The sequence below is a fragment of the Saccopteryx leptura genome, chromosome 12 (assembly GCF_036850995.1).
Source record: "Saccopteryx leptura isolate mSacLep1 chromosome 12, mSacLep1_pri_phased_curated, whole genome shotgun sequence".
Classification (NCBI taxonomy): domain Eukaryota; kingdom Metazoa; phylum Chordata; class Mammalia; order Chiroptera; family Emballonuridae; genus Saccopteryx; species Saccopteryx leptura.
This window is the reverse complement of record NC_089514.1, coordinates 33,986,182-34,013,415: the sequence shown is the minus strand read 5'-3', so window position 1 is coordinate 34,013,415 and position 27,234 is coordinate 33,986,182. Positions and strand designations below refer to the sequence as shown.

The 27,234-nt window shown below is 42.8% G+C and overlaps 1 protein-coding gene and 1 pseudogene across 5 annotated transcripts in view; both read right to left on the bottom strand.

Annotated features, from left to right (window-relative positions):
* Positions 1 to 11,288: 11,288 nt before the first annotated feature.
* The window catches only part of HEPACAM2 (HEPACAM family member 2), a 44,368-nt gene continuing 28,422 nt past the window's right edge, over positions 11,289 to 27,234 (bottom strand). For 2 of the 5 annotated variants that reach the window (XM_066353874.1, XM_066353877.1), the window contains 5 exons: positions 25,037 to 25,183; positions 24,812 to 24,849; positions 23,292 to 23,365; positions 19,886 to 19,995; positions 11,289 to 11,947 (listed from right to left, as the gene is read on the bottom strand). In XM_066353874.1, the coding sequence (XP_066209971.1) occupies positions 11,913 to 11,947; positions 19,886 to 19,995; positions 23,292 to 23,365; positions 24,812 to 24,849; positions 25,037 to 25,183 (404 nt within the window). In that variant the 3' untranslated portion in view covers positions 11,289 to 11,912. Of the gene's footprint in view, positions 11,948 to 19,881; positions 19,996 to 23,291; positions 23,366 to 24,811; positions 24,850 to 24,941; positions 24,967 to 25,036; positions 25,184 to 27,234 lie in introns of those variants that run through there. The other 3 variants (XM_066353875.1, XM_066353876.1, XM_066353878.1) reach the window with 3 other exon arrangements.
* LOC136384299 (U2 spliceosomal RNA) lies at positions 18,748 to 18,848 on the bottom strand (annotated as a pseudogene).

Below are 27,234 nucleotides of genomic sequence, written 5' to 3'. Positions count from 1 at the left end.
GTGTACTTCTCGGGCTGGACTGGGACCAGTGTGTCCCTCCATCAGTGCTGGTGTACTTCTCGGGCTGGACTGGGATTCAGTGAGTCCCTCCATCAGTGCTGGTGTACTTCTCGGGCTGGACTGGGATTCAGTGAGTCCCTCCATCAGTGCTGGTGTACTTCTCGGGCTGGACTGGGATCAGTGAGTCCCTCCATCAGTGCTGGTGTACTTCTCGGGCTGGGCCAGGATTCAGTGTGTCCTTCCATCAGTGCTGGTGTACTTCTCGGGCTGGACTGGGATCAGTGTGTCCCTCCATCAGTGCTGGTGTACTTCTCGGGCTGGACTGGGATCAGTGAGTCCCTCCATCAGTGCTGGTGTACTTCTCGGGCTGGATTGGGATTCAGTGTGTCCCTCCATCAGTGCTGGTGCACTTCTCGGGCTGGACTGGGATCAGTGTGTCCCTCCACTCCACAAACTGTGGTTCTGAAGCCCCAGTGCTAGGCTACCCTCAGGTATCCGTCTCGAATCCTGTCTATGGCAGATTGTAAATGCTGCTTCTGATTCTTTGGACAAAGTATATTAGCTAATTTTAATAAGGTATAATCATTACTTATATCAAAAGAATGTATATTTTACATAATTTTGGTTTTTAATTTGTAATTTATTATTTAGAAGATGAAGAAAATTGTCTTATGGAACTAAAAATGACAGCCAATCCACCAGGGTTGTACATTCAAATGTGGAAGGTAGAATTTCCATTCAGTTGTTCTTTAATAAGTTTTCCTGCGTTTCCAGGCGCTGTGCTCAGTCCGGGATCCCAGGATGAATGAAACAGAGACCCTGACCCAGAGTCCATGTTGTAGCAAGAACAGGTCCTTACTTTATATCTGTGGTTTTCTTTCTTATTTTGTTTCACTAGAAAGAATATAGAACGCATCTGCCTTATTAATATCTTCACTTAAAATGATATAAATCTTTGATGTACTTCTTGCAGTTTCTTTGCAAACTGTCTGTAAATATCAAACAATAAATCATTATATATAATTAGTTACAGAAATTATTAATATGTGCTATATTTTTAATATAATTTCTACCAAATGTTTGTGTTATTAGTGCTATTGAACATAATAAATATTTGTTCTACTTAATACAGTTCAGTAGAATTTTTGATATATTTCATAATAAGGTACCTGTGATATACCATACGATTTTTCCTTCATATACACAATATTACTTAAAAATAAGTTTTTGTGCAATAGCCAATGGTTTTTATTATAGAGTATATATTATTAGTAAATTGTTTATTGATATTTTATATGTAATCTGCTAAGTACTAAGTTTATATTTACCAGGAAAATACCCAGTTTGGTGACTTAAATCGTGTCTTCCCCATCTTAGAGTTGGCACTAAGTGTAGGCGTATGTGTGGGTCACTTGCCCGACTGTCACAGTGGTTTCCTTTCGTTTCCTTTTCCTGATTCAGCAGCAAACATGAGTGACAGATTGGTCACCAGTCTTTTAGACAAAAAATAACTTGGCAAGAATAAATAAATGTTTCTACGACTTTGGTCACCTGGGACTCCTCTCTGTGATGGAAACAGAAAGAAAATTGTATTTTTACTGATAACATTCCTTCAAAATTATTTTGTTTCAAAACATGCCAACCACAATGATGATTCTAGTCAGACATCCTAATGTTTACTGAGTCACAGTGTAATTACCACACAGAAGGGTGAGGGATTCCCCAAGTATGTCTCTAACACTAAAGGTTTTTAGATACGAATTTGAGTGGCTGTTTTATCTAATTTGCTGGCTTCTAAATTTTATTCAGTAACTTTTGTGACTACTCTGTGTAAGGTCCGGAGCTATGTTCTTTAATAAATAGAAAATAGAATAGAGAAGATTTTCTACTGTAAGTAATTCATGGGTATATCAGATAAGTGTAAGGAAATATAAAATTAGTTACACTCTAGATGGATTATAATTAGCATCTTAAAAGAGTGTTTGGGGTAATTAGAGAAAGAAGGGATCACATCTGTTTGGAAATATCAATAAAGCTTTATACAGATGGCATCACTGATTCTGTGCTTTGTAAAGTTGTAGAATCTCACTGCTCAGGAAGAAGGTGACTTCTTAGAAGGAGCATCATGAGTACTTGTTTTAAGAAGAGAAGTGGTCCAGGGGTCCAGGCAGATAGGATTGTAGGATGCCAGTAGGCCATTATTAGGATTAAAGGCCAAAAACTAAGCCAGGCTTTCATTTTGGGTGGCAATCTGAACAAAATGTATTTAGTTTGGTAGCCATTTCCCCCCAGTGTAATACCATTATCTAAGTGTGATTCAAAAATTTATCAGCAGTCTTGATTAGAATAAAATGGTTTCAGGGAAAACTAAAGGGGCAAATAGAATAAGAAGAAAACTGCATGAGGTAGGGAAAAATAAAACATGAAGGAAGACAGAGATGTGTAGAAATGATGTGATTAGCTGTGAGAGATTTGATAGAGAACACTAAAAATTTCTATTATTTTAACTTTGGCCTAGTATCATCTCCGTGTTTTTCACAGATTGAGAAATATTATCTGAATGAATTCGGCTTTTACCCTGTTGAGTTTGAATGCCTACATATAAAATAAATAGTTTATCTAGTAGAAAATTGAAAATAGGGAACAAGAAATCCAGAGAGGATTAGATATGATTCAGTTGGAGGTGATTATAAAGGTTGTTAAATTCCAAGCAAGGACTTTATTTTCTTTGGCAATGTTATTGTGCCATAAATGTATGACACGCATGTAGTGTATGATTAACTCTGTGCTACAATTATTTCCGGTGACTTCATCTTGGTTTTGTTTCATGCATTAGCTGACGATGCTTGGGTGTGCAACAGCTGGTGGAGATGGTCTTGTTACTCAAACCCATGTATTCTTTCTTTCCTTCCTTTTTCTGTTATTCAATAAATAGTAAATGACTATTTTATAGTGAACAATATAAATATTAAGTGTGATACAGAAAGGAATGAGAGTTCTTGCCCTCCAGGGCTGAAGTTTGGTTAAGGAATTGGAAGTCATTGCTAATAAATCTGGTTTTGGAATAATCATTTCAAATCATTACCTATTATGTTGATGAATTTGTGGTCAAGGGTTACTTTGAAGTCAGGAATAATCAGTAAATATATTTATCAAAAAACATGTGAGAGCCAATTGGCAAGTGGATATGAGAAATAAAATTATTTAGGAGTCTGCATTCATGAGAAATAAGAATCATACTTTGGCAATAATTACCCTTCTGTAAACAGTCATTTTATTTTGCAATTTGGCATATAAAAACATTTGGACAATATTATTTGTTTATAATAAAAGTGCAGTTTTATACTATTTGAATCATATTTCTAATTCTCAAACTGAACATACTACTGTCTAAATTTGTTTTAATGTGTTATATTAGAATTATTTCTATTGGAATGTGGAGGCTGACTTCCATATGGCCAGGTATTTTTAGTACTTTTTTCATTTAATTGCTTTGTTTTATTTATTCTTTTATATTAAAAACTTTTTAATCTTTTCTAATTTACTTGTTATTGAATTTATTGGGACGATACTGGCTAATAAAACTGTATAGGTTTTAGGTGTACACCTCTATAACACATCATCAGTCTGCTGTACTGTGTGTTCCCCACCCCAAGCAAAGTCTCCTTCCATCACCGTTTATCCCCTTAATCCTCTTCTGCCTCCCTCAACCCCCTTTCCCTCTGGTAATCACCGTGTTATTTCTGTGTCTATGAGTTTTGGGTTTTTTTTTACTTAATCCCTTCACCTTTACCGCCCAGTACCCCAAACCCTTCCTCTCAGACACCTGTCAGTCTGTTCTCTATCTCTATGCATCTGTTTCTATTTTGTTAGTTATTTTGTTCGTTAGATTCCACGTTTGAGTGAAATCATATGGTGCTTGCCTTTCTCTCACTAGCTTAGTTCAGTTCACATTATACTGTCCAGGTCCATTCATGCTGTCGCTAAGGGTAAGATTTCCTTCTTATTAATGACTCAGTAGTATTTCACTGTGTGCAAGTACCACTGCTTTTTTGTTGTTGTTGTATTTTTCTGAAGCTGGAAACGGGGAGAGACAGACAGACTCCCGCATGCACCTGACCGGGATCCACCCGGCACGCCCACCAGGGGCGATGCTCTGCCCCTCCGGGGTGTCGCTATGTTGCAACCAGAGCCACTCTAGCGCCTGGGGCAGAGGCCAAGGAGCCATCCCCAGTGCCCGGGCCATCTTTGCTCCAATGGAGCCTTAGCTGCGGGAGGGGAAGAGAGAGACAGAGAGGAAGGAGAGGGGGAGGGGTGGAGAAGCAGATGGGCGCCTCTCCTGTGTGCCCTGGCCGGGAATCGAACCCGGGACCTCTGCATGCCAGGCCGACGCTCTACCACTGAGCCAACCGGCCAGGGCACCACTGCTTTTTTAGCCACTCATCTGCTGATGGACAGCTGGGCTGCTTCTAAATCTTGGCTATGATAAATAACTCTGCAATGAACATAGAGGTGCATATATTTTTTTCAGATTAGTGTTTTGTGTGTCTTTGATTATATGCCCAGAAGTGAAATTGAGGGTCATAAGGCAGTTTTAATTTTTTGAGGAAACTTCATACTGCTTTTCACAATGGCTGCGCCAATCTGCATTTCCACCAACAGTGCACAAGGGTTCCTTTTCTCCACACTCTTGCCAGTACTTGTTGTTTGTTGATTTATTGATAATAACCATTCTGACAGATGTGAGGTAATATCTCATTGTGGCTTTAATTTGCATTTCTCTGATGATCAGTGGCACTAATCATCTTTTCATATGTATATTGGCCATATGCATGTCCTATTTGGAAAAGTATCTACATAAGTCCTTGTCCATTTTTTTAAGTGAGAGTAGGAAAGATAGTGAGGTAGACTCCCACATGCACCTGGACTGGGACCCCCCAGTAATCCCATCTAGGGCTGGTGCTCGAGTACAGAGCTATTTTTAGTGTCTGAGGCTGACGCTCCAAGGAGCTATCCTCAGTGCCCAGGGCCAACACTCAAAGTAATTGAGCCACTGGCTGAGGGTGGAGAAGAAGGAGATATGGGAGAGAGGGAGGGAGAGAGAAGCAGATGGTCACTTCTACTGTGTGCCCTGACCAGAAATTGAACCTGGGTTGTCCATACGCCAGGCCTATGCTTTATCCATTGAGCCAACTGGTCAGGGTCCCATATTTTAATAGATGGTTTGATTTTTTGGTGTTGAATTATATTAGTTCTTCATAAATTTTGGCTATTAACCTTTTATCAGATGTATCACTGGTGAGTATGTTCTATTCAGTGGATAGTCTTTTCGTTTTGCTGATGCAAGCAGAAGGCACTGTCTCTCTCTGTGTGTGGGCTGGGGACTGACAGACACCCACCCTTCCTTCAGGACAAACCATAGACCACCAACACACACATAAGAGAACTTGTTGACCTGTCAACTTCTGGGCCTCTCTCTTGCACACTGACCCACCTTTGCATTTGGGACCTAGGCACGGAAATGCACCCAGTATATAGCTTGCAATTCCCTTGGCACGTATCATCCTCTATAGAACACAATTGAACACGTACTCCCTGCCTGGTACTTAAGAACACAGTGGGATATAACCTCTGTTTCTGAGGATCTGCAAGTGGGACAGTGGGTAGGTAAAGGGACACAGAGGACATGGAGGAAGGGAGCTGGGAATGTGGAGGAGGCTGGCACTAGCTGGCTGGGTGAGGATGGATGCAGAGAAGAAAAGAGAGAACACGACATTTGAGCTGAGCTTCAAGGGCTGAGCTGGATGGAGGTCATTCGCCAGACACTTGTGGGAGGCATCACCTTAAACTGGCCAGAACGGATACTTCAACAGTTAAAAAGAAAGTTACAGTTAAGAAGTCTCTTTGGGAAGAATAGGGGTGAAGACTGTGGGAAGAATGATACAGAAAACCAGCCTGTGAAGATGGTAACAATCTGAGGTTGGTTCTGTTCTGTTCTCATGAGGGGATTTGCCCATGGAAGGGGAATCTGGTCATTGGAAGAGCTCAAAGAACCCAACACAGTAGCAGAAGAGAGGACCCAGGGAATACGAACAGAGGCTTTGCAATGCACCTGCCACTGGCCAGGTGCCTACAACACATCATTTGTATACGGTATCGTGTGTTTAGCTCCCCAAGTCAAGTCTCCATGACAACCCTGCGGAGTCAATAGGACAGGATGGTCCCCTTGGGTCACAGACAAGGGTCATAAAGACTGTGTGACTGAAGTCACAGATGTCACCAGGGCAGAGCAAGAGGACAGCCCAGGGCTCCTGGAAAGACGTTTCCTCACAATAGTTCCCTCACCTGCATGTATAGACAGGAGGACAAATGTCAATCCAGGTGGGTGTGGCACTACCCTCTACACCAAGTCCTCAGCAAGGACCAACACAGAGGGTGGAAGTCAGAGACATCTCGGTGCGATGCTAGCTCACGGGCACTTGCACACCTCTGACGTAAATGCTTTAGTACACCCATCAACCCCCTTGACAATGGACACACACCTCTGCCCAGGATCCCATGTTGGCACCTTCTGAGTGGATGGCAGAGGGTGGCCCTGTGCTCAGGAGTCTCCGTTGCACTCTGATCAGCTCACAAGGGTTTGGACCCAGCTCTGACTGTGACATGTCCTGAACTTTCCTGTAGCTTGAAGGCACATTAAATCAGCTCTTGTGGGTGGGAACTTCAGGTAGGTCAGGAAAATGAGGAGGAGTCAGAGAGGGGAGCCGGGTCCTGAGTACTGGCCTCAGGACACTGCCAGTGTGATGTTTGGATTCTGCAGGGCCCGTAAGCAGACCCGTATCAGCAGATCACAGCGATGCCCTGTACCTGGATCAGTGTGGGTGTGTGGAAATACACCAAAATTTACAATCCTACCTGCTCAGGGCCCCCACCTGAAGGGCACCATGTCTGCAAACCCTGCAGAGGGGCAGGAGGTGGGCCGGCACAGAGTAGTCTCAGGTACTTCCTTTCTCTGCTAGTATTTGGTAGTGCCTGACCAGGGACCACCGGCTCTTGATGCCAGGTAGGACCAGAACTGCCCTATAGCTATCTGAGAACCTACTGTTTGGCTTCAGTCCCTCCGTATACCCTGGTGGGAGAGGAGCTCCTTGTCCCTGGCTCCTCCCCTCTCCAGCGTCCCCTCAGCTCCCACCATGGCCTGCGTGGCTCTCTGCCACCCAATCTGCACTGCCCCTCAGGCCTCAGCCTTGTGCTGCCACTAAGTCTTCCGGCCACCTAGCCCCCCACACACATACCCGCGAAGCTGCTCCATCCAGAGCTCACTCATCAAACAACAGCTCCTCCTCAGTTAAAAACATTTGTACAAAAAGAAAAAGGTCCCTTACTCTTTTTTATTTTATTTATTTATTTTTTTTAATTTTTTATTTTTTTTTTGCATTTTTCCAAAGCTGGAAATTGGGAGGCAGTCAGACAGACTCCCGCATGCCCCCGACCGGGATCCACTCAGCATGCCCACCAGGGGGCGATGCTCTGCCCATCTGGGGCGTCACTCTGTTGCATCCAGAGCCATCCTAGCACCTGAGGCAGAGGCCACAGAGCCATCCTCAGTGCCCAGGCCATCTTTGCTCCAATGGAGCCTAGGTTGCGGGAGGGGAAGAGAGAGACAGAGGGGAAGGAGAGGGGGATGGGTGGAGAAGCAGATGGGCGCTTCTCCTGTGTGCCCTGGCCGGGAATCGAACCCGGGACTTCTGCACGCTAGGCCAACGCTCTACCACTGAGCCAACCGGCCAGGGCCAAGGTCCCTTACTCTTGACCCTAATTGTCCCATAATTTATTACTCCCGACACTGCTTTCCCCGAAAACTCTACTAAAAAACTTTAGTCACTGTGTGCACTTGGGGAGTTCTGTCACCTGCCTTTAGTTTAGTTTTCCCTACCTCGGGTCCCTGTTCCCACACCACCTGCTGGGAACCAGCAGGGCTAGTAATTTCAGGTCCTGAGTGAGAACGATGCAGAATGAAGAAAATAAAAAGAAATAGGATGGGATTGGGAGGTCTCTGCAACACCTTTAGCCTGCAAGAGCTAAACAGCCCTCGGTTTGCTTTATTATATAGCCGTATGCAAATAAGGAAGTCTCCTATACAAAGTCACTCATCTTCAAGGGAACCCAAGAATTCTCCCTAGTGCAGAACCCTCCACCCTGCATAACTGAAATCAACCAACATCAGAACAAACAAAGGGTGAGAGGAAGGGCATGTAAATTGCTTTTAGCAACTCAAGCAAGCAAATGAAGTGAAGGGATGGGACGAGTGCAAATACTCAGCTTTGTAGCCAATATGGAACTGGGGGAGAGGAGAACTTAGCCTTTTGCTAAGCCTCGAAGTGCAAGGGCTTTGCCACTTGCAGTCTCCCACAGCTTGTGCGGAACCATGCACTAAGAGAGTCTGTGTATCTGTGTGTGTGAGAGAGCGATACCAAAACAAGAGGAATTGCAATGATTGAAAGTGAGTCTGAAATAATAAGGATATATGTGTTTGCATTTCCTTTGGCTTGTGGTAAGAAACTCTAGAGGGATACACAAAAGTAGCCAAACCAAAAACTATTAAAAACAGCTATCTTGGTGTACACTTTTTATACGATTTCGATCTGTGAATCATGTGGATGTATTATTACTTACTCAAGAAAAACCTGCTTGAGATTGTCTATGGTTTAAAAATGATGTTCCAGTGTTGGCCTGGCCGGGAAACTCAGCTGGTTCGAGATGGTTGCAGGTTTGATCCCTGGTCAGGGCACATACAGGAATCAACCAATGAATGCATAAATAAGTGAAACAACAAATTTATGTTTCTCTTATTCTTCTCTTTCTCTCTCCCTCTCAAATCAAAGATGATTTAAAAAAGTGTTCCAGGTTGAGTCTAGGAAGAGGAACATGGAGAAGCACCCACTGCTCATTGTAGTCAGTATCTGCCTTCCGAGTGAGAGATGTAAGGGCCTCAGTCAGGGAGGGAGGGGGTTCGACTGAGAAAGGAGGAGTGGCCCTGGCCGGTTGGCTCAGCAGTAGAGCGTCGGCCTGGCGTGCGGGGGACCCGGGTTCGATTCCCGGCCAGGGCACATAGGAGAAGCGCCCATCTGCTTCTCCACCCCCCCCCCTTCCTCTCTGTCTCTCTCTTCCCTTCCCGCAGTGAGGCTCCACTGGAGCAAAGATGGCCCGGGCGCTGGGGATGGCTCCTTGGCCTCTGCCCCAGGCGCTAGAGTGGCTCTGGTCGTGGCAGAGCGACGCCCCGGAGGGGCAGAGCATCGCCCCCTGGTGGGCAGAGTGTCGCCCCTGGTGGGCGTGCCGGGTGGATCCCGGTTGGGCGCATGCGGGAGTCTGTCTGACTGTCTCTCCCCGTTTCCAGCTTCAGAAAAATACAAAAAAAAAAAAAAAATAGAGAAAGGAGGGGTGGATGGACCTGGATGTGGATGACTGGGAAGCTCACCTGCTCTCTCTCAGCCTTGCAGCAGAATTGCAGCCTTTTTTGGCTCTGATCATCACAAATTGCATTCAACTCAGACACGCATCTGCCTGTACATGTTGTGTGTGTCAGTGGTGTAAACTGTGCTCACAGATGCGGGGGAATTCCCCATCCTGGTTATTAACATCATTTCTGCTTGCACTTGCCTTTGTAAACTCTCATTGTTCCTTTGTGCTGTTTTCTTTGGCAAATTAATATTTTTGGATGTACTTTATCTTTTTATGGTATATATTAATATTTATATGAGTTTTTACTGGAACTGGAGTGAATATAAATAAACATATGCATAACTAATCTAGGAAAATGCTAACAGATTATTCCTGATACGTGAGATTACAAGTGATATTATATTATTTTTTCAGCTTTATTGAGATATACTTTTGACTTATAATGTGTAAGCTTAAGGTGTAATGATTTGGTATATTTATATATTGTAGAATATTTACGATAATAATGAGATTAGTGAGCACATCTATTGCCTTACATAATTACAATTTGTTTTGGCCATGAGAAAATTTAAAATCTACTGGTGATTTTAATTATCTTATGGTTAGCTTTTGCAATTTTAAGTATCTATAAATTTTTTACAATGAGCGTGAATTCCTTTTCTAATTAGATAAAATATTTTTTATTAATTGGAGAAGGAGATATTTGTGGTAGGACTGATAGACTTTTCAGCAGAAAAAATATATAAGTTTGCTAGAGAAAGAAGACCAGAAAGGGGTTGTGGAACATAGTCTTAATTTTCTTGGTACCATGTGTTTCTGTGAAAATATGAGAGGTAGTGTTAGTGGTTCCCTTAAAACACTCTAAAAGAGAAATGCCTTTCTTTTTACTTCTTTCTTTTGTATAAAATAAGAGACAATGAGACATAGCTTAAAATTAGTTTAAATATAGTCATATATCTTAGTTTCTAATAATTGCATCATGAACCATTGCATGGATCTAATGTCATTAATGTAATTTAAAAAACCCCTATTGTTGGATATTTGGGTTGTTTCTCCTTTTATTTGGCTGGAATAAAATCCTAAACTGTGGCAGCCAATGTAATGAAACATAAATATTCATGTTTCGTCTTCAAGACTGACGAGACTCAAGATGACTGCTCTGTCCCTGTTCCTTGCTCCTCACTGCAAACTGAACTATTGCCACTTCGTACACCTGCTTCTCCCTAGGCCTCAGACCCAGTCTCCTCACAGTTTCTGCAACCGGACCCCTGGTGATCTACTAGTTCTGCCTGGGACCTTCTATCTAGCAGTCTGCCTAATAATGATTGTTACCTGAATCAGTTATTTTATTTGGGGTTGTGAAATGTTTATCTAATTCTACCAATTAGTTTCTAACTGATTTAAGTTTATAAAATTTTTTTAAAATGTTTATTGATTGATTTCAGAGAGAGAGAGAGGAAGAGAGGGAGAAACATGTTGTTCTACTTATTTAAGCATTTATTGGTTGACTCTTATATGTGCCCTGACTGAGGATCAAACCCAAAACCTTGGCCTGTTGGGGCGATGCTCTAGGCAGCTGAGCTACCCAGCCAGGGCTCCAACTGATTTTTTTAATACAGTGACATACAAGGAGGGAGACTTTTCCCAGAATCAACAATTTCAAGTCTGAAAAATAAAATAGCTGCGAGAGAGCAAGATTCTTAGTGTGTAGTTTTCTATAATCTAAACTTTATTATACATTGAGAAATAAGGAAGTGAAATGTAATTCGGTATTCTGACTTTTATGTAAAATTTTTACTCTATACGACAAAAGAATCAAGGCCATATAAAAGCAAAAACAGAATAATTTATTTGAATCCATCTTTTCTTGAACAAAAATTAAAATAAGACTATAACGAGTCATTTCCTTCATTCAGCATTTTATAAGTCTTTTCAGAAACACCATTGGTGATTGACAACCTAGGAGAAGGCATGGTCTTGCTTTTGTGACACCCATTATTATTCTGTGGTACAAATAGCAATAAGGAAATTTGGGAGTAGAATGCAAAAATAAATATAACAATCTTAACAGTAATGAGAATTTAAGAAAACAAAGCCTGCTGAAATTTTTACAAATATAAAGTTTCCACCTTTGTAGGTTAGTTGCCATAGGGTTGATGTTGATGAAAGGGAACGTATAGGTTAGAACTACTTGAGCTTTTTAGAGAAATTTGATAGTAAAAGACAAATTGGAAAGTCTCAGCCTAAAACTATCCACTGAGGATGTTTTCGCAGCCCTGTCCTTCTGAGGCCCAGTGCATTCTGGGCCTCCTGGGGTACCTGCAGGCCAGTGTTTCTAAGTGACTCGAGCCTGCATTGAACAGGATTTGGAAAGAGCAAGAGGTACTGGGCCTGACTTCTTCACTGATTCCGGATGAGTATACACGTCCTCAAAACATTCCTTCATCGTTTCACTCCAGGGCTCTGCTTTTCCATGAAAGCTCACCTGGCAAAGAGAAGTTAATACATGTGACGTGTTCTATAGACTTCCAGTTCTAAAGGCAGAAGAACTTTACATCCTTTTATTCCTTTCCATGGCCGCAAATAAACTGGGTGTTTTAAACTAGTCAAGAAAACTATATTTATAAACTAATAAGTATAAGGATTAAGCAATAACTAAGTCCAGGAGATAGTTTCCTTTTGAAACTAAAGGTTTTCTTACCTGAATGTCCTATTCTCAAGATAGTAACAGCCAGTCTTGGGTTCAAAACAAACCATAACAAGGGCAATTAATGAGGTCATCAGACAGCATTTGTAAGTTCAGTGAACAAATAATTCTGAGTACTAGAATATGAACACAGGTCAACTTACCAATTTGTTAAACACCAGTCCAATTAGGTATTAGACACATGTAGTTATCAAAACAACACTGCTAGCATAACCAAGGAAAAAACCTTTTGGCCGTCTTTCCTGTCTCAGAAGTGACTGTCCAATAGAGGTAAAAGAAAGCAGGAAGTTAGGATTCTTCACCCAGAGCTGGCACGTTCACTTGGGAGTGGGGGATGGGAGAGATTCACTAACCACATGTGATACTGCATTATTCATGCAATTGATATTTGAATTTAATTGGACCTAGAGCATAACCCACAGGCAATCAGGAGGGAAAAGTGGTCTCTGTAGGTTTAGTCTATGTTTATTCCACTGAGGAATATTTATTCTATTCTACTAAGGACCACTAATCTTTAGTTAAAATAGGCAAATAGGAACCCACTGAAGTATGAAATCCTTAAAAAAGATCGGGTCTCATTTAATCTCTATCCCTAGCACACAGTTAATGTCCTGGAGATGTTTGTGGATTGACTAAAATAAGTGCAAAACAGTTTCTGATAAAATAAAAAGAAAATATTCTACTCTCTTGCTTTTAAAATTTAGAATAGGTAACATAAATCTGTATTCTAGGAAGATGGCACTGTAAAAAATGGTGGCTGCCCTTCAGGATGGGTTGAAACAGGGACAGAAGAGGAAAACTGTAAAGAGGTATTAGGGGAAAGGGAGAGAGTCTTTCAGAGGCAAGAAGGAAAGAGATGGGCAGTCGGAGAGGGATGACATCGAAGGATGGAGGTCGAGGAGCGGAGTCCCTGGAAGACAGAGACACACAGAGGGAAGCAGGACTCAGCGGGAAGAAGATGGTGAGAAGAGAGAGGCGGAGGAGGAGAGCTCACCAGGGCTGGGAGTGCGGGTCAGTGTTCTGGGGTTGACTGTCCCTGGAAGAAGCACAGTCTCAATAGCAGTTTTGAATAGTCCTTGATGTGCTTGAAGAAGAGCATTTCTGCCTTATTTTCACCCTTTGAGGTTTATTTCTGAGATAGTGGTACCTTGAGATATGAATTTAATTCGATCTGTAACCAGCTCGTAAGTCAGTCAACTCGTATATTAAACAAATTACTCCCATTTAAAATAACTGAAATAGATTTAATTCATTCCAGTCCTGTGAAACATCCCCAAACCATCCTAAATTATGAAAAAGACATGTTTTTAATTAAGAAACACACATGTATACTTTACCAATGCATAACAAAATATATGAAATAAAAGAAAAAAGTGTTATTTAGTACTGTATTCTTACCTTGGAGACAGACGAGTGTGGTGGAGGAGGGAGGGAGGGAGGGATGCAGGCACTGTAGACACATAAACTAAAACTGCACTTTCTTAACACTAAATGTAAACTAAAACTGCATTTTTTTTACGTTAAACAAAACTACAACTGCACTTTCTTAATTTTAAACTTAACCGAAGTGTAACATTACATATTTTTCATTTAATCATCACCTGTTTTTGCCTTTTTGACTGCACTTTGGGCACTTTCACTTGCAGGACTTTTGAATAAAAATCTATCCAAAGAGGTTTGCTTTTGCCTGCCTTTTAAAATGCTACAGAAATATGACAAACAAGTGTCGTTAAAAAGTGCACGACCAGTTGAAACTTTTTCTGGGTGTTTCTTTCCAATGAAACTTGAAAGCTTCTCCCACATTGCCAGCATGTCTTTAATTTCACTTGTAGAAATCACTTCCTCCGACTCCACCTCCTCCTCACTACTAATCTCTTGCAGAAGCTCCTTATGTTGCATCATCAGTAGCTCCTTCAACTCCTCAGTTGAGAGTTCCTCCTCATGTTCCTTGACGAGCTCGTTTATATCACCCTCATCTACCTCCAGACCCATCGACTTTCCGAGAGACACAATCTCCTCCAATGCTTCTACCTCAGTCACTCTCTGGTTCAAATCCTTCGAAGTCCCTGTCTGCAACAACATCAGGCAATAACATTTTCCATGCCGAGTTCAAGGTTTTTCTTATAACCTCTTGCCAAGCCAAGTCAGTAATGCGTAAACATATCACAATGTTGTAGTGATCTTTCTAAAACTCTCGAAGGGTTAGAACTGTATTCTCAGTCACCTCAAAGCAGCGGTGGAACAAGTGTTCTGTGTAAAACGTTTATAGTTGGAAATGACCTGCTGATCCATAGGTTGCAAGATTGAAGTCATGTTGGGTGGAAGGTAGAGGACTTTCGGGAATTTGAACTCATTGAGAATGTCATCTTCAAGACCAGGTGAGTGGGCTGGAGCATTATCAAGGATTAGTAATGCTTTCATTGGGAGTTTATTTTCTTGAAGATATTTCTTCACTGCAGGACCAAAGACAAGATTTACCCATTCAATAAAATACTGCCACATAACCCATGCCCTAGCATTGGTGCACCACATAACCTCCTTAAGGATCTTGCGAGTCTTAAAGGCTTGAGGATTTTCAGAATGATACACTAGCAGTGGCTTTACTTTACAGTCACTGCTAGCATTTGCACACAATGCAAGGGTCAGACGGTCCTTCATGGGTTTATGGCCTGGCAGTTTCTTCTCCTTTGCGGTGATGAAAGTCATCTGGGGCATTTTTTTCCAAAATAATCCTGTTTCATCACAGTTGAACACTTGTTGAGGGATGTGGCCTTCCTTCGCGATAAGCGCAGCAAAACATGCAATGTACTCCTCAGCTGCCTTAACGTCAGCACTCACAGCTTCACCATGCCTCACCACCAAGTGGATGCCAGATCTCTTCTTGAAATTTTCAAACCAGGCGTGACTTGCCTTAAATATATCTTCTCCTGCCTCTTTTGAGGTTGATGGTTCTTTCTTCTTCAAGTCGTTGTAAATAATACATGCCTTTTTGCATATTACAATCTCTGTCACTGTATCTCCTGCCAGCTCTTTCTCTTTCACCCACACCAGCAGAAGCTTCTCCATTTCTTCATGGATATTTGTCCTTAATTGAGACAGAATTATAGTTCCTTTTGCTGGATTTGCGCTTTTGATGGCATCCTTTTGTTTAGGATGGTACAAATTGTAGATGTATTGCAGTCGTACAGCCTTGCCAGTTCAATCAATCGTACACCATGCTCATGTTTTTCTATTATTTCTTGCTTTACTTCTATCAACATCATTCTCTTCTTCTCACCACTGTACTTTACACTCACTTTCTTCGGCCCCATGATAGCACACAAAAAGGGTTAGCAAGAAAATGCAAAAATGATGCAAGAATCAGTATAGCACAAGAGATTTGACTTGATTCTGTGGGTAACACGTGAAAAAGAACAAGACGCTGGTGTTGTGCTGCCGATACTGGACCTGTGCGCCAATGCGCCAACTAGTGGCAAGTTCCCGAATCACGACTCGGATCTCGGAATTTCGCTCGGATCTCGAACAAAAATATGAACTGAGTCGCAGCTCATATCTTAAAAAATTTGTATGTTGGTCTGCTTGTATCTCAAGGTACCACTGTAAAGTTTTATATTTCCAAGAAGTTTTAAAGATATTGCTCATGTCTGAAAGCATTCTAGTTTCAGAGGGTGATTTTTTTTTTTAACTTGGAGATTAGTTGTTGTTGTTTTCACATGCGAAACCAGCCGAATAACTTTATGATCTGAAATTATAGCCACCATATCCCACAGTTTAAAATGAGCATTTATTTCATTATGGGGAGCCTCAAAAAATAAATCTTAAATTTTCATTTAGTTTGTTTGCATTCTAATTAGAAAAATAGACATGCAGAATGAAGAATGTAGAGCCAGAAGCCACAGCCACTATCAAAGCAGCCCGGCCCATGCAGGTTCGCATTGGATTCGGACAGTCGGTAAAGAAACAATGGAGCCAAAAACTGATAGGCCATTTTCTTTAATCCTAGCTTGCACCCGGTGAGCAAGTAAAAACACACACTGGGCTCCAAAACCCACTCACATTCAGTGCTCACTAAGCCACTGACTTCTCCGAGTTTCCTAGAATCAAAGGTTTCTAGCTCACCAGACTTATTCTCCTCAGTTCCCCATCTCCTTCCTTCTCCCTGTACAAACTCTGCACCAACTCTCTTCTCACTCAGCACTCCGCCATCTTGGCTGCTTCTCCTGGCCACATGGCCTCTTTCTGCTCTCTCCTCTGCTCTCTCCTCTAATGATGATCTCAGGAACCAAGAGCAAGCTCTCGTTCTGCCCCCATTTTATAGTGTAGAAATCCAAACCTTTAATCCAATATACAAAATAGGGAAGTCTCTAATACAAAGTCACTTCTCTGAGGCATGATGGGATTGTACCACCCCACATCAAAAAGGGTGGGAAAGGCTTAATCCCAAAACCAAGCCCCAGGCTACAATGATCCTGCCTGCCCACAGAGACACACATTAATATCACCTGGGCAACGGCCTCCACGTGGGCAGCGTTATCTTTTACAAAGTGAGCATAATACATTTTATCTGCCCAACAATCCACCCCTATGCTCACTTTACTACCCACAATCTACATCACCGGCATCCCTGTACAAGGAAATTAGGCACATTACACAAATTACAACAGCACAAGTCATACAATTTCAACAATCACAAAGGTACACTTCACCAGTCTCTGAGCACTTAGCCCATAGCGCAAAATGTCCTCGGCCTTCTTTCTAGCCACGGGAAAAGCTTCCCAGGGCAGGGGAGTGCTTCCAGCAAAGCCACCCCCCACCACCATCAGGGTATTTCACATTGTCCAAAATCCGTAATTCGTAAGTCCATCCAACAAAGGAGCCAATGCCCACTCCGGTCATAGTCCAGGAAATCAGTCCGTGCACATGAAACCTCAGCCACCCCCCTCATCCCTGCTATCCTGGCAGTTCTTACACTGTCCCAAAGAGGAGCACATGACAATAGCAGTCAGCATTTCCATCTCTGCTCTGGCAAGCTTGTCCAGCCCTATGTCCCAAAATCGCAGACCTACCAGGGCCATAGTAGGTGCTCCTTCCAGCTGCACTCTCATCTTATGGAGACTGCAGATTGCAACTCCAGCCCGATTCTCCTCATCCTCCAAAGAGGAACTGAAAACACCAGCTCCCACTGCAGGGCTCGAGTCCTGGGCTGCCACAGCCTTCTGCTCTGCAGACCTTGCCGCTCTGGACCCGGCCTCAGCTTCAGCTTCAGCCTCAGCCCCAGCCTCCTGCCACTGCTGGCTCTCCACAACATCCAGGGCAATCTGCAACTCATGAACCTGTGAATCCTCCTCCAGCAGCTGCTCCATTTCCAGGTGAATCTCGCAAACCTGGTCAACCTCCTCCTCCAGCACTTCCTTCAGCTCCAGGGTCAGCATCGGTTTCTCCTGCATTTGCTCCAGCTCCTTCCACTGCTCGATTTTCAGGTCCCAGGCAGCCTCTTCCACAGAGCTCTCAGTTTCCCCACGCATGGCTGTAAAAGTCAGCCAGCCTATGGTCCCCAAAAGGACAGCCATGGGGAACCCTAACAGCAGCCAGTCCTCTACTCCACTGCTCAAAGGTGGTGGTTGTTCCATACCGAACTGTATCGAATCCTGCCACAGACTACGCCAAATGTAGAGCCAGAAGCCACGGCCACTATCAAAGCAGCCCGGCCCATGCAGGTTCGCATTGGATTCGGACAGTTGGTAAAGAAACAATGGAGCCAAAAACTGGTGGGCCATCATCTTTAATCCTAGCTTGCACCCGGCGGGCAAGTAAAAACACACACTGGGCTCCAAAACCCACTCACTTTCAGTGCTCACAAAGCTACTGACTTCTCTGAGTTTCCTAGAATCAAAGTTTTCTAGCTCACCAGACTTATTCACCTCTGTTCCCCATCTCCTTCCTTCTCTAGCGTCAAACTGCACAAACTGGCCTCTCACTCAGCACTCCGCCATCTTGGCTGCTTCTCCTGGCCACATGGCCTCTTTCTGCTCTCTCCTCTGCTCTCTTCTCTAATGATGATCTCAGGAACCAAGAGCAAGCTCTCGTTCTGCCCCCATTTTATAGTGTAGAAATCCAAACCTTTAATTCAATATACAAAATAGGGAAGTCTCTAATACAAAGTCACTTCTCTGAGGCATGATGGGATTGTACCACCCCACTTCAAAAAGGGTGGGAAAGGCTTAATCCCAAAACCAAGCCCCAGGCTACAATGATCCTGCCTGCCCACAGAGACACACATTAATATCACCTGGGCAACGGCCTCCGCCTCCACGTGGGCAGCGTCATCTTTAACAAAGTGAGCATAATACATTTTATCTGCCCAACAAAGAACATATAGGAAAACAAATAAATTTAAATAGGATAAAATTGTTAATTGGATACATTCTTAAAATGTAGGGAGTGGACATACTCTCAAAATTCTTTTCTTTATATTAGACAAAGAAAAATATCTCTTACTTTTCTGTTTCAGAAAGTAAAGTGTTAGGTTTCATTTTAGAGGGTTTTTAAAAATATTATCATGTAATAATATTCCACTTTTCGGTTTTACTAGAATGAAAATATGCTTTAAAATAATTTTATTTTAAACTGATAAGAACAGATACTACACTTGATCTTAGCCAAAAGGCCGAGAAGCGATAAAATAATTTTATTTTAAACCAGAGGTTCCTAGCTCCTCCGTCAGGGCCTGCTCCTACCTCTCCCCCCAAGAAGGAATGCACTGCTGGTGGCCTTGAAGGAGCTCTTGACAGGTATTCAGCCCTTAAATGACTGCATTGCTCCCCAGGACTGGCTCTCCTCCCACTGAGGGGATTTCCTAAGCATTTAGCCCCCCCATTAGCTCTTAATTCGGTATTTACCCAGAGGTGTGCATGAATTACTTTGCTAGAACTGTTTCTTTTGCCAGAGGGGAAGTTCCTGTGTGTGGTTATTGATGTTCTTTTCAAAGTCAATAAATGACAAATAAAGAAATGATGGAAGATTTGTGGCAGTTAAGCCTTCAGGCCGCTGAAGCCCACACAAAAGGGAAATTCATTTCACTATTCCAAAAGGCTTTAGGTTTCCTTTCTCCAAGGCTGGGAAGGTTGGTGACTCCTTTGTTTTCTTCCTGAGGGTTACTGGAAAAGTACAGCAGGTAGCTGGCCTTGACCTCAGCTAAGGCTTTTACCCTTCTGTGGGAGGCCAGTCCTCCGTGTGGTTCTAGCCACTTGCGAGTAGACTGCTTTGAGTCTGTAAGAGGTTGGGCATTTGTGTGGTGACAGTGTTGAACACATTTTTTAGGTTATTTTGTTGTTGTTTTCCTGGTTTTATTTATAGTAATAGATTTTTGGCTCTAAAACCACCATAGCCACTGGAAAATCATCAAGGTAACTCAGCTGGTTTGAGACTGGCCCGGAGATCACTTTCAAATCCAGATGTGGACTCGCTTGGGGAAATGCTGGATTCTAGATCTCTCCATTTCATCCACTGGCCCAAGTGCAAAGCCCCAGGAGATACTTGTGTGTTTCCCTGTTTTGGTTCCTAAGATTCCATATTTTCACCTGGGAACTTTGTACAGGACGTACAATTCCCTATTTTAATATTTTTTTTCTCTGCTTACAATAAATTCTGTGGAAAGGGGGCGCTGAATGCCAAGCCCCTTCAAGGTAGCATCACCAAAGGCAAGTTCATACTTACTCCAGAGGGTCTTGCTGTTGGGCAGGGATGTGCTGAATAACTTCATAAATTGTACTGGGCAGGTCCTGCCCTGATGTACCAGCAGAGGCTGGAACAGACCTACTGGGCATCTGGGAAATGGAGCACATTAAAAAGAAATTAGCAGACTAGAAAATAGTGTATCTACTACGCTGCACAGTTGAAAACAACTGGAAGTAGTGGTGAGTAGAGAATTAGAACTGTTTATCTTCCCTACAGTGCTCATTTCTTCCTTGCTACAGTTCCCCGCACTTACCACCCTGTGGTATTTAGTGTAGCAGCATAGCTTTGAGGTCAGAGCAGAATAGCCTGACAAAGCCATCACTTTCTTCTTCTTTTAAGAAAAAAGCTGGTAGTACGATAAAGGAAATATAATAGAAAAAAATGGCAAAAGAGAATATATTAGGACAGCTTAGAATCAGAGAGCATATATTATTATCTTTTATTTACATCTCCATTACCTTTTTGCACCATTTGCCAATCATGTCTGCAAGGATGGTTGGAAAGAAAGACAAGAGCTCTAGTCACATTGTGAGTTAGTGAAGACAGGACCCAGAAGTACAGCTCACTCAAAGGCAGATGTTTTGGTCTGAATGTAGTAGTGGGCTCTAAACACTGAAGGCTTGGATGAATGTGGAAAGCACAGTAGTGTATGTCTGTCTGGCAAAACCACATGTATTTTATTGAAACTGGAATTTGTGTTTTATTAACTCCTCTTCCCTGTATTTAATAATCTTTTTCTTCCTGGAAGCGCTGCCTTGCAATTATTTGGCTAACGTCTGGCTGTCCTCCTTATCCCAAACTCCTCCTCATTTCTATCATCTTTCTGAGCACTTCCTATCCTTTATGTAGCTCCGCCTAGGGGACTCTAGGCCCTTGATAACTCATCTGAGAGGTCTTTATCTCATCCTCTTGTGGCTTGCTTGGTTATTCTGGAATATCCTAGCTTTGTTTCTCTGGAAACTGCCTGTTTCCGTTACACATGTTCAAACTGTCATGGGCAGCCTGAGACTTGGCGATTTGTCCTATCATTCTTGGGACAAGGAGATTTTGGTTTACAGTTTGTTCTTGAGATCAACTCTTGATTTTCATTGGTATGGAGGTATTCAGGGGCTATAATAAATGCAATCTATAGATAATAACTAACTTACCTAACCTAATATCAGATCTGTTCACAGGGAATAAATTTGTTCATTTCATACCCTTGTTTTCCATCCAACTTCTGAAAGAGGCGCTACGTGGACAGTGAAACGCACAGCACACAGAGCGAGGAGTATTCCATCTGTACACATACCACACCATGTAGGAGATGAGTCTGATTTTTTAAAACTCAAAAAGTTAGCCTGACCAGGTGGTGGCGCAGTGGATAGAGCGTAGGACTGGGATGTGGAAGGACCCAGATTCGAGACCCCGAGGTTGCCAGCTTGAGCGCGGGCTCATCTGGCTTGAGCAAAGAGCTCACCAGCTTGGACCCAAGGTCCCTGGCTCCAGCAGGGGGTTACTCGGTCTGCTGAAGGCCCACGGTCAAGGCACATGTGAGAAAGCAATCAATGAACAACTAAGAAGTCGCAATGCGCAACGAGAAACTGATGATTGATGCTTCTCATCTCTCTCCATTCCTGTCTGTCTGTCTCTGTCTATCTCTGCCTCTGTAAAAAAAAAAAAAACTCAAAAAGTTAGCAATTCAATTTATTTTTCTTCTTAACTTCAGTTTTTAGATCTTGGTTTTATTATTATTTCTCCTTTTCTTCTCAAAGCCCTTGCATGTTGCCACTAATCTTCATACATAATTGCCATTGTGGCTGCTTCTTCCATCCTCCTACATATGTTCCCGCCCTCGGTCCTCGCCCTCCTCCTTCCGGTGCTGGTGTTGATTTCTCACTTCCTCCAGAGCACCTGGCACCCATGAAGCACGTCAGTGGATTCCTTAGGAGTTTTCAGCTTTGAAGATGGGTATAGCTCCAGATTAAGTTATCCTGCTTATGACAGAAATGGCGGGGCTTCTAATACGTAATCAAAGCACTCATTTCTCTGCCTGGAGTTCTGGAAGACTGTCACATGGCCAGTAAACAGAGGTCCTCCCAATAAAATCTTCAGACTGAGTGAGGATTAATGACAAGGCTAAATGTAAAGTTTCTTCTATAGATCTCACTCTTTTCTAACGAATTCCTGGGAATAAAAACTCCTGCCTTATTTAAAATAAACTCCTGACTTCAAAAATTCAGTTCCGAGTCTTATCAGCTCTTCAGTTTTCTGCTCTCCCATTTGAAAGCCACACCTGAAAGGGTGCTTTCTGCCTTGGTGGGAGCTGTGTGAGCTACCTGATCTGCCAGATACTGGATTTTGCTTTTTTGGTTGTAGAAGTGAAGGGTGAGCCAATCCTGCCTCAGAATACGGCATTGCAGAGTCCCTGCAGTGCAGTCCTGCCTCTTGTCGATGACGATGAAGGCGCTGGCGCTACTGAGTCACCCTTAGGAGGATGTAATGCCACCAGCCCCCCTCCACACTCACAAGGCATTTGCACAATAAGGTCTGTGGCCAGGAAACCGACCAGATGAATCTTACATTGATAGAATTCTCAGAACAAATGAGGTAACCATCCCTAACAACAAACAGTTTTGCAACACCCAGAAGCAAGAAGTCTATTCATGGCCCCTTCCTTAAGTGAACTATCATGGAGGAATAAGGTAGCTGGGACAAGATGGGTCCTATATCTACAAAGACATTAATGAGCTGAGTAGCTCAGAGAAGCGTTCTGCTGTCTATAAAAATGAAACTGGTTACTTTAAAAGACCTTGTCATTGCAGACTGAAAAAAGTTGGCTTCACCTGTAAAAGCTCCCCCCTCACATCTCATGCACTGTTAGGAGAAAAATAAAGACGTTGTCTCTGCATACTTTGGGTTTATAGGATAGTTTTCTTCTGAAGAGCAGAAGGTACCTGCAAGGGTATGACCCACTGTCCTTGCAGTGCCCCCGAGAGACACGAGGGGGCAGTGTAGGGGAAGAGGAGGAACAGAGTTCAGTGAGGCTGCAGGCTGCACTCACTGAGGTGATGCAGGATGACTGAAACCGGGGCCTCCGAATTCCCTGTTGATTCAGTTCTCTTGACCTTCCACCTAGTTAGTAGTTAGTTCCCTTTTCACTGAGCTCACCAGGTAAAGACCGTTGATGAATTAGTGTGACTTCCTTACTTGTGTTAGCCTTATTTATAAAGTCTAAGAGAGATGCTTTAGCTCCCCGGATCCAGCAATGTGACTCAGAGTGGGCGCACACTGCTGACGTGGTGCAGCCATGTGCCCCCACTGCCCAGTGCTGAAATGAGTGCTGCTTACAACTGGGTGAAGCCCAGTTCTACTGCTGTGCTAATCGGCCACCAGGGAAACTCACCCTGGGAACTGCAGGAGCTTCTGGAAAAGCAATGAATTCATATATTCCGAAGTCTTCCAGAGCATCCTCGTGGCCTGAAATGAAAAACACCACTTACAAACCAAATGCCTCACCTTGCTATGGTTGTTTTTAAGCCTTTGTAAACTTTATTGTTTGCTTCCAGTGCAATGTGTATAAAACCAATGTAGCGTTTCCTAATCCCCCGTAGTGGTACTGCCACTAGCAGTGTTGGAAATCACTCCTTCCAAAGCTGAGCACGGACACTGAACTGGGCCACGTCCTTAGGCCTGAAGTGGGAACAGTGTATTATGTGTTCAGATAAACACGTGTGGGCTGGGTTGTCCTTTGTACCTCTCAGTTGGCAGAGCTCTACGGCCACCAAGGCCTCAGCCTGGCCGCCTTCATCCACTCCTGCTGCCGGCTGCACCCAGCTAGGTCTGAGAGCACCGGGACTAATAGAATAAATAAGTAACTATAGCTGCCCATACGTACAAAATATAATACAATACAGCGTCAAGATCACTAAACTATCATGTGAAAAATGTCAGGAATGGGGTGGTCAGAGGAACCAGATGGTCTCTCTGGGCCTTTCCCAGCTGCGACATTCTCATGTGTGAGGAAGGGCTAGAAAAGAGGAAGAACCCGTGTTTACTAAGCGTCCAGGCATCATATGAGGAAGTTGAGGTCAGGAAAAATAATTTTCCCAAGGTGACACTGGGGCAAAGCGGCCTATGTGGGACTGAAACCCAGCTCTGTGACTGCAAGTCCCATTGTTAACTTAGAACAACCCAGCGGGGAGTCAGTGGCAGTGGGAGGAGGAGCCTGGCGGGACAAAGGAGCAGCAAGCCTGTCAAGCCTCCCTTTCTTCTCTCTGGACGGAGCTGCGGGCAGTGTATCTGACTGTGGAACTGAGAAAGTGAGGGAACTCTGGGCATTTTCAAAGTATAAATAGGATCAATGAAATAGGGTTTAGCAGAACTCAGGACGGTGGGCAAGTGACTTAATCTCTCCAAGCCTTAGCTCTCTTGCAGGTAAAGTGGAGTCGAGAGCCTTGCCCTCTGGAGTGCCTCTTACAGACTTGTGTGCCTTACATAAAACCAGTGAAGGGATAGATAGCACTTTGTAAAGTGAAGGCAGTATTCAAAGGCAAGGGACTTATATCAAGATTAGCTTATGTGAATGTTATTATATTGATAGTACATTATATACTGCTCACAGGATTTAGGGGACCAGGGAATGTGCACATTCTCCAGTACTTTCAGCCTTGTATATACTGCATTTTCACCAATGAAATAAAAGTTGGTTTTGCATCTCATTTGCATAGCCAAAGAATTTCTTTGACTTGTTTGCTTTTCTGATGTTCTTGTTTAATAAAAAGAATCAAATGCTTTTTTTATCACTTTATATTCATTTTTGAAATATTCTCTAATCTTTGTGAGCAGTATATATACTAAATGATATCAACAATATTCATTAATATACATTACATTGATAATAGCCCCTGTCAGCCTGGCCCTTACCTGAAAATGTTCGTGCTTTTCTGTATTCTGTTTCTGGCCTGAAAAGACAAATTGGCATTTCTGTCAGTCTTACCAACTGAGGAAAAAGCATTCAAGATAAAAATTATATTCATAGAAACGTATACATTACCTGCCTTCTAGCTTCTGTTTTATAACTAAAACCAAGAGAGAAATAAACACAGTAAGATAATTTGTAGCAAGCACATACATAAAACCATTTACAACTTTTCTCTAAGTTTGACCTACCTTTGCAGGGTTGATATTTTCTCCATAGGAAAAGAAGACACATGGATATAATCAAAAAGAGTGATATTCCAGTTATACTTGCTAAAGGGGACAACGACTTCCCTTTCTGTGCAAGCTTCTCCAGGCCTGCATGAAAGGACAGACACAGCTTTAATATGTTTACTGAAGGTAAGTGATAAATTGCTATAGAGTTGGACTTGCTCATGCTTTATCTTAAATGAGACACTACTGCAAATATATGGGAGAGAATATGAATGAGAGATGGAATGAAAGGGATGCACTTATTTTAGAACACTCAGTAAACTCTGGGGACATTCGTGATTGGAACATGTGACTGCCCAGGATAACACCGACATGTTGTACTAGATATGGCGAAGAGCTCGTGTCTGTCACTTTTCAGTAGCGTTTGCCAGCATTTAATTTAGATCTGTTTGATCTCACTGTGTACAACATCCCCAGATGCTAGGCTGTTCTCTCTCTCCTTCCATCTCACTCTTTTAGGATAATTCTGGTATGTGAATTTTCTAGGGGGGTGGTATATGATTAAAGGTATGAGTGGGGAGGTGTTTATTTTAAATACAATTTACTAATTTTGACCAATAATTTCATCGCTAAAATACAATGTGTGCATGATTGTTAAAATATTTAAAGTCCTACCTGGTGACTAAAATCTGCTTTGTTTTGCAAGTCATTCCTTTTCTATGTAAAATATGGTGCTAAGAACTAACATCTGCTGAGTGCTTGAAGTATGTCAGGCTCTGTTCTAAGAATACGTGATACATACAGACCCACTCAATGCTCACAATAACCATGTTAGGGAGACTCTATTATTATTGTCCCCTCTTACAGATGAAGAAGCTGAGGCTGCCCTAAGTGATTCAAGTAGTACGTTGTGGAGTCTGGAGAGGACCCGGGGCTCTTGACACTTTGTCCGCCTCATTTTAATGTTACTTTAACACAGATTATTAGCCAGGGCAGTGTAAACACTAGTTCCGTAGTGTAATGCATTTAGTCATAGAGTTACGATATAAATGGGGAGTAGTTGTGGCCTCCAACGCATGGGTGTAACAGGTGTCTTTTTACAGTAGGCGACAGGGATCGGTCTGGAAGTTGCCTGTCTGTCTAGCTTAATGTGAGAGTGAAAGTCCTGGAACGTCACATCTTCTCCACAGTGGTGGCAACAGCCTGGGGAATGTGGGCGTGGTGAAGACGTGGTGGCCACTTGGCTCAGCAGTAAGAATCCAGCCGCACGCCCTCTGTCATCTTTCACCATAAAACTGCTGAGGTCTCCAGCAGCCACGACGGAGGAAGGCTTCACCTTTCCCTGCTTTCACTGTGGACCTGTGTCCTCTGTCTTCGCTTTCGATTTGAACACTTTCATTTTTCATCTTCCCAGAATCTTTTTTTTAAAAGTGATTTACTTTCAAATTAAACTTATCCAGGTTCCCTTTTTTTCATTTTTTAAAGACTTTATTCATTTTAGAGAGGAGAGAAAGAGAGAGGGAAGGGAGGAACAGGAAGCATCAACTCCCATAATGTGCCTTGACCAGGCAAGCCCAGGGTTTTGAACTGGCAACCACAGCATTCCAGGTCGACGCTTTGTCCACTGTGCCTCCACAGGTCAGGACCAGAATCTTTTTATACTGTCATATAGATCAGTGGTCCCCAACCTTTTTTGGGCCACGGACTGGTTTAATGTCAGAAAATATTTTCACGGACCCGCCTTTAGGGTGGGACGAATAAATGTATCACGTGACCGAGACAAGTGTCAAGAGTGAGTCTTAGACAGATGTAACAGAAGGAATCTGGTCATTTTTAAAAAATAAAACATCGTTCAGACTTATATATAAATAAAACGGAAATAATGTAAGTTATTTATTCTTTCTGCAGACCGGTACCAAATGGCCCATGGACCTGTACGGGTCCGCGGCCCGGGGGTTGGGGACCACTGGTATAATCATATATGTCAAACTGCAGTTAAAGTCATTGAAATAATTCTATCTCTGTTAAATTCCTTATACTATGCTGTTCACAATTCCCTTTAACTATACCTGAAAGGCTACGATCTCAGATGAGAAGTTTGTTCATTTCTGATTGCAATCAGAGAATTGTGTTTTTAAAATGTTCTTTTTTATGGGATTTCGATACTTGTGTAATATTTTTGCCTCTAAACAGAT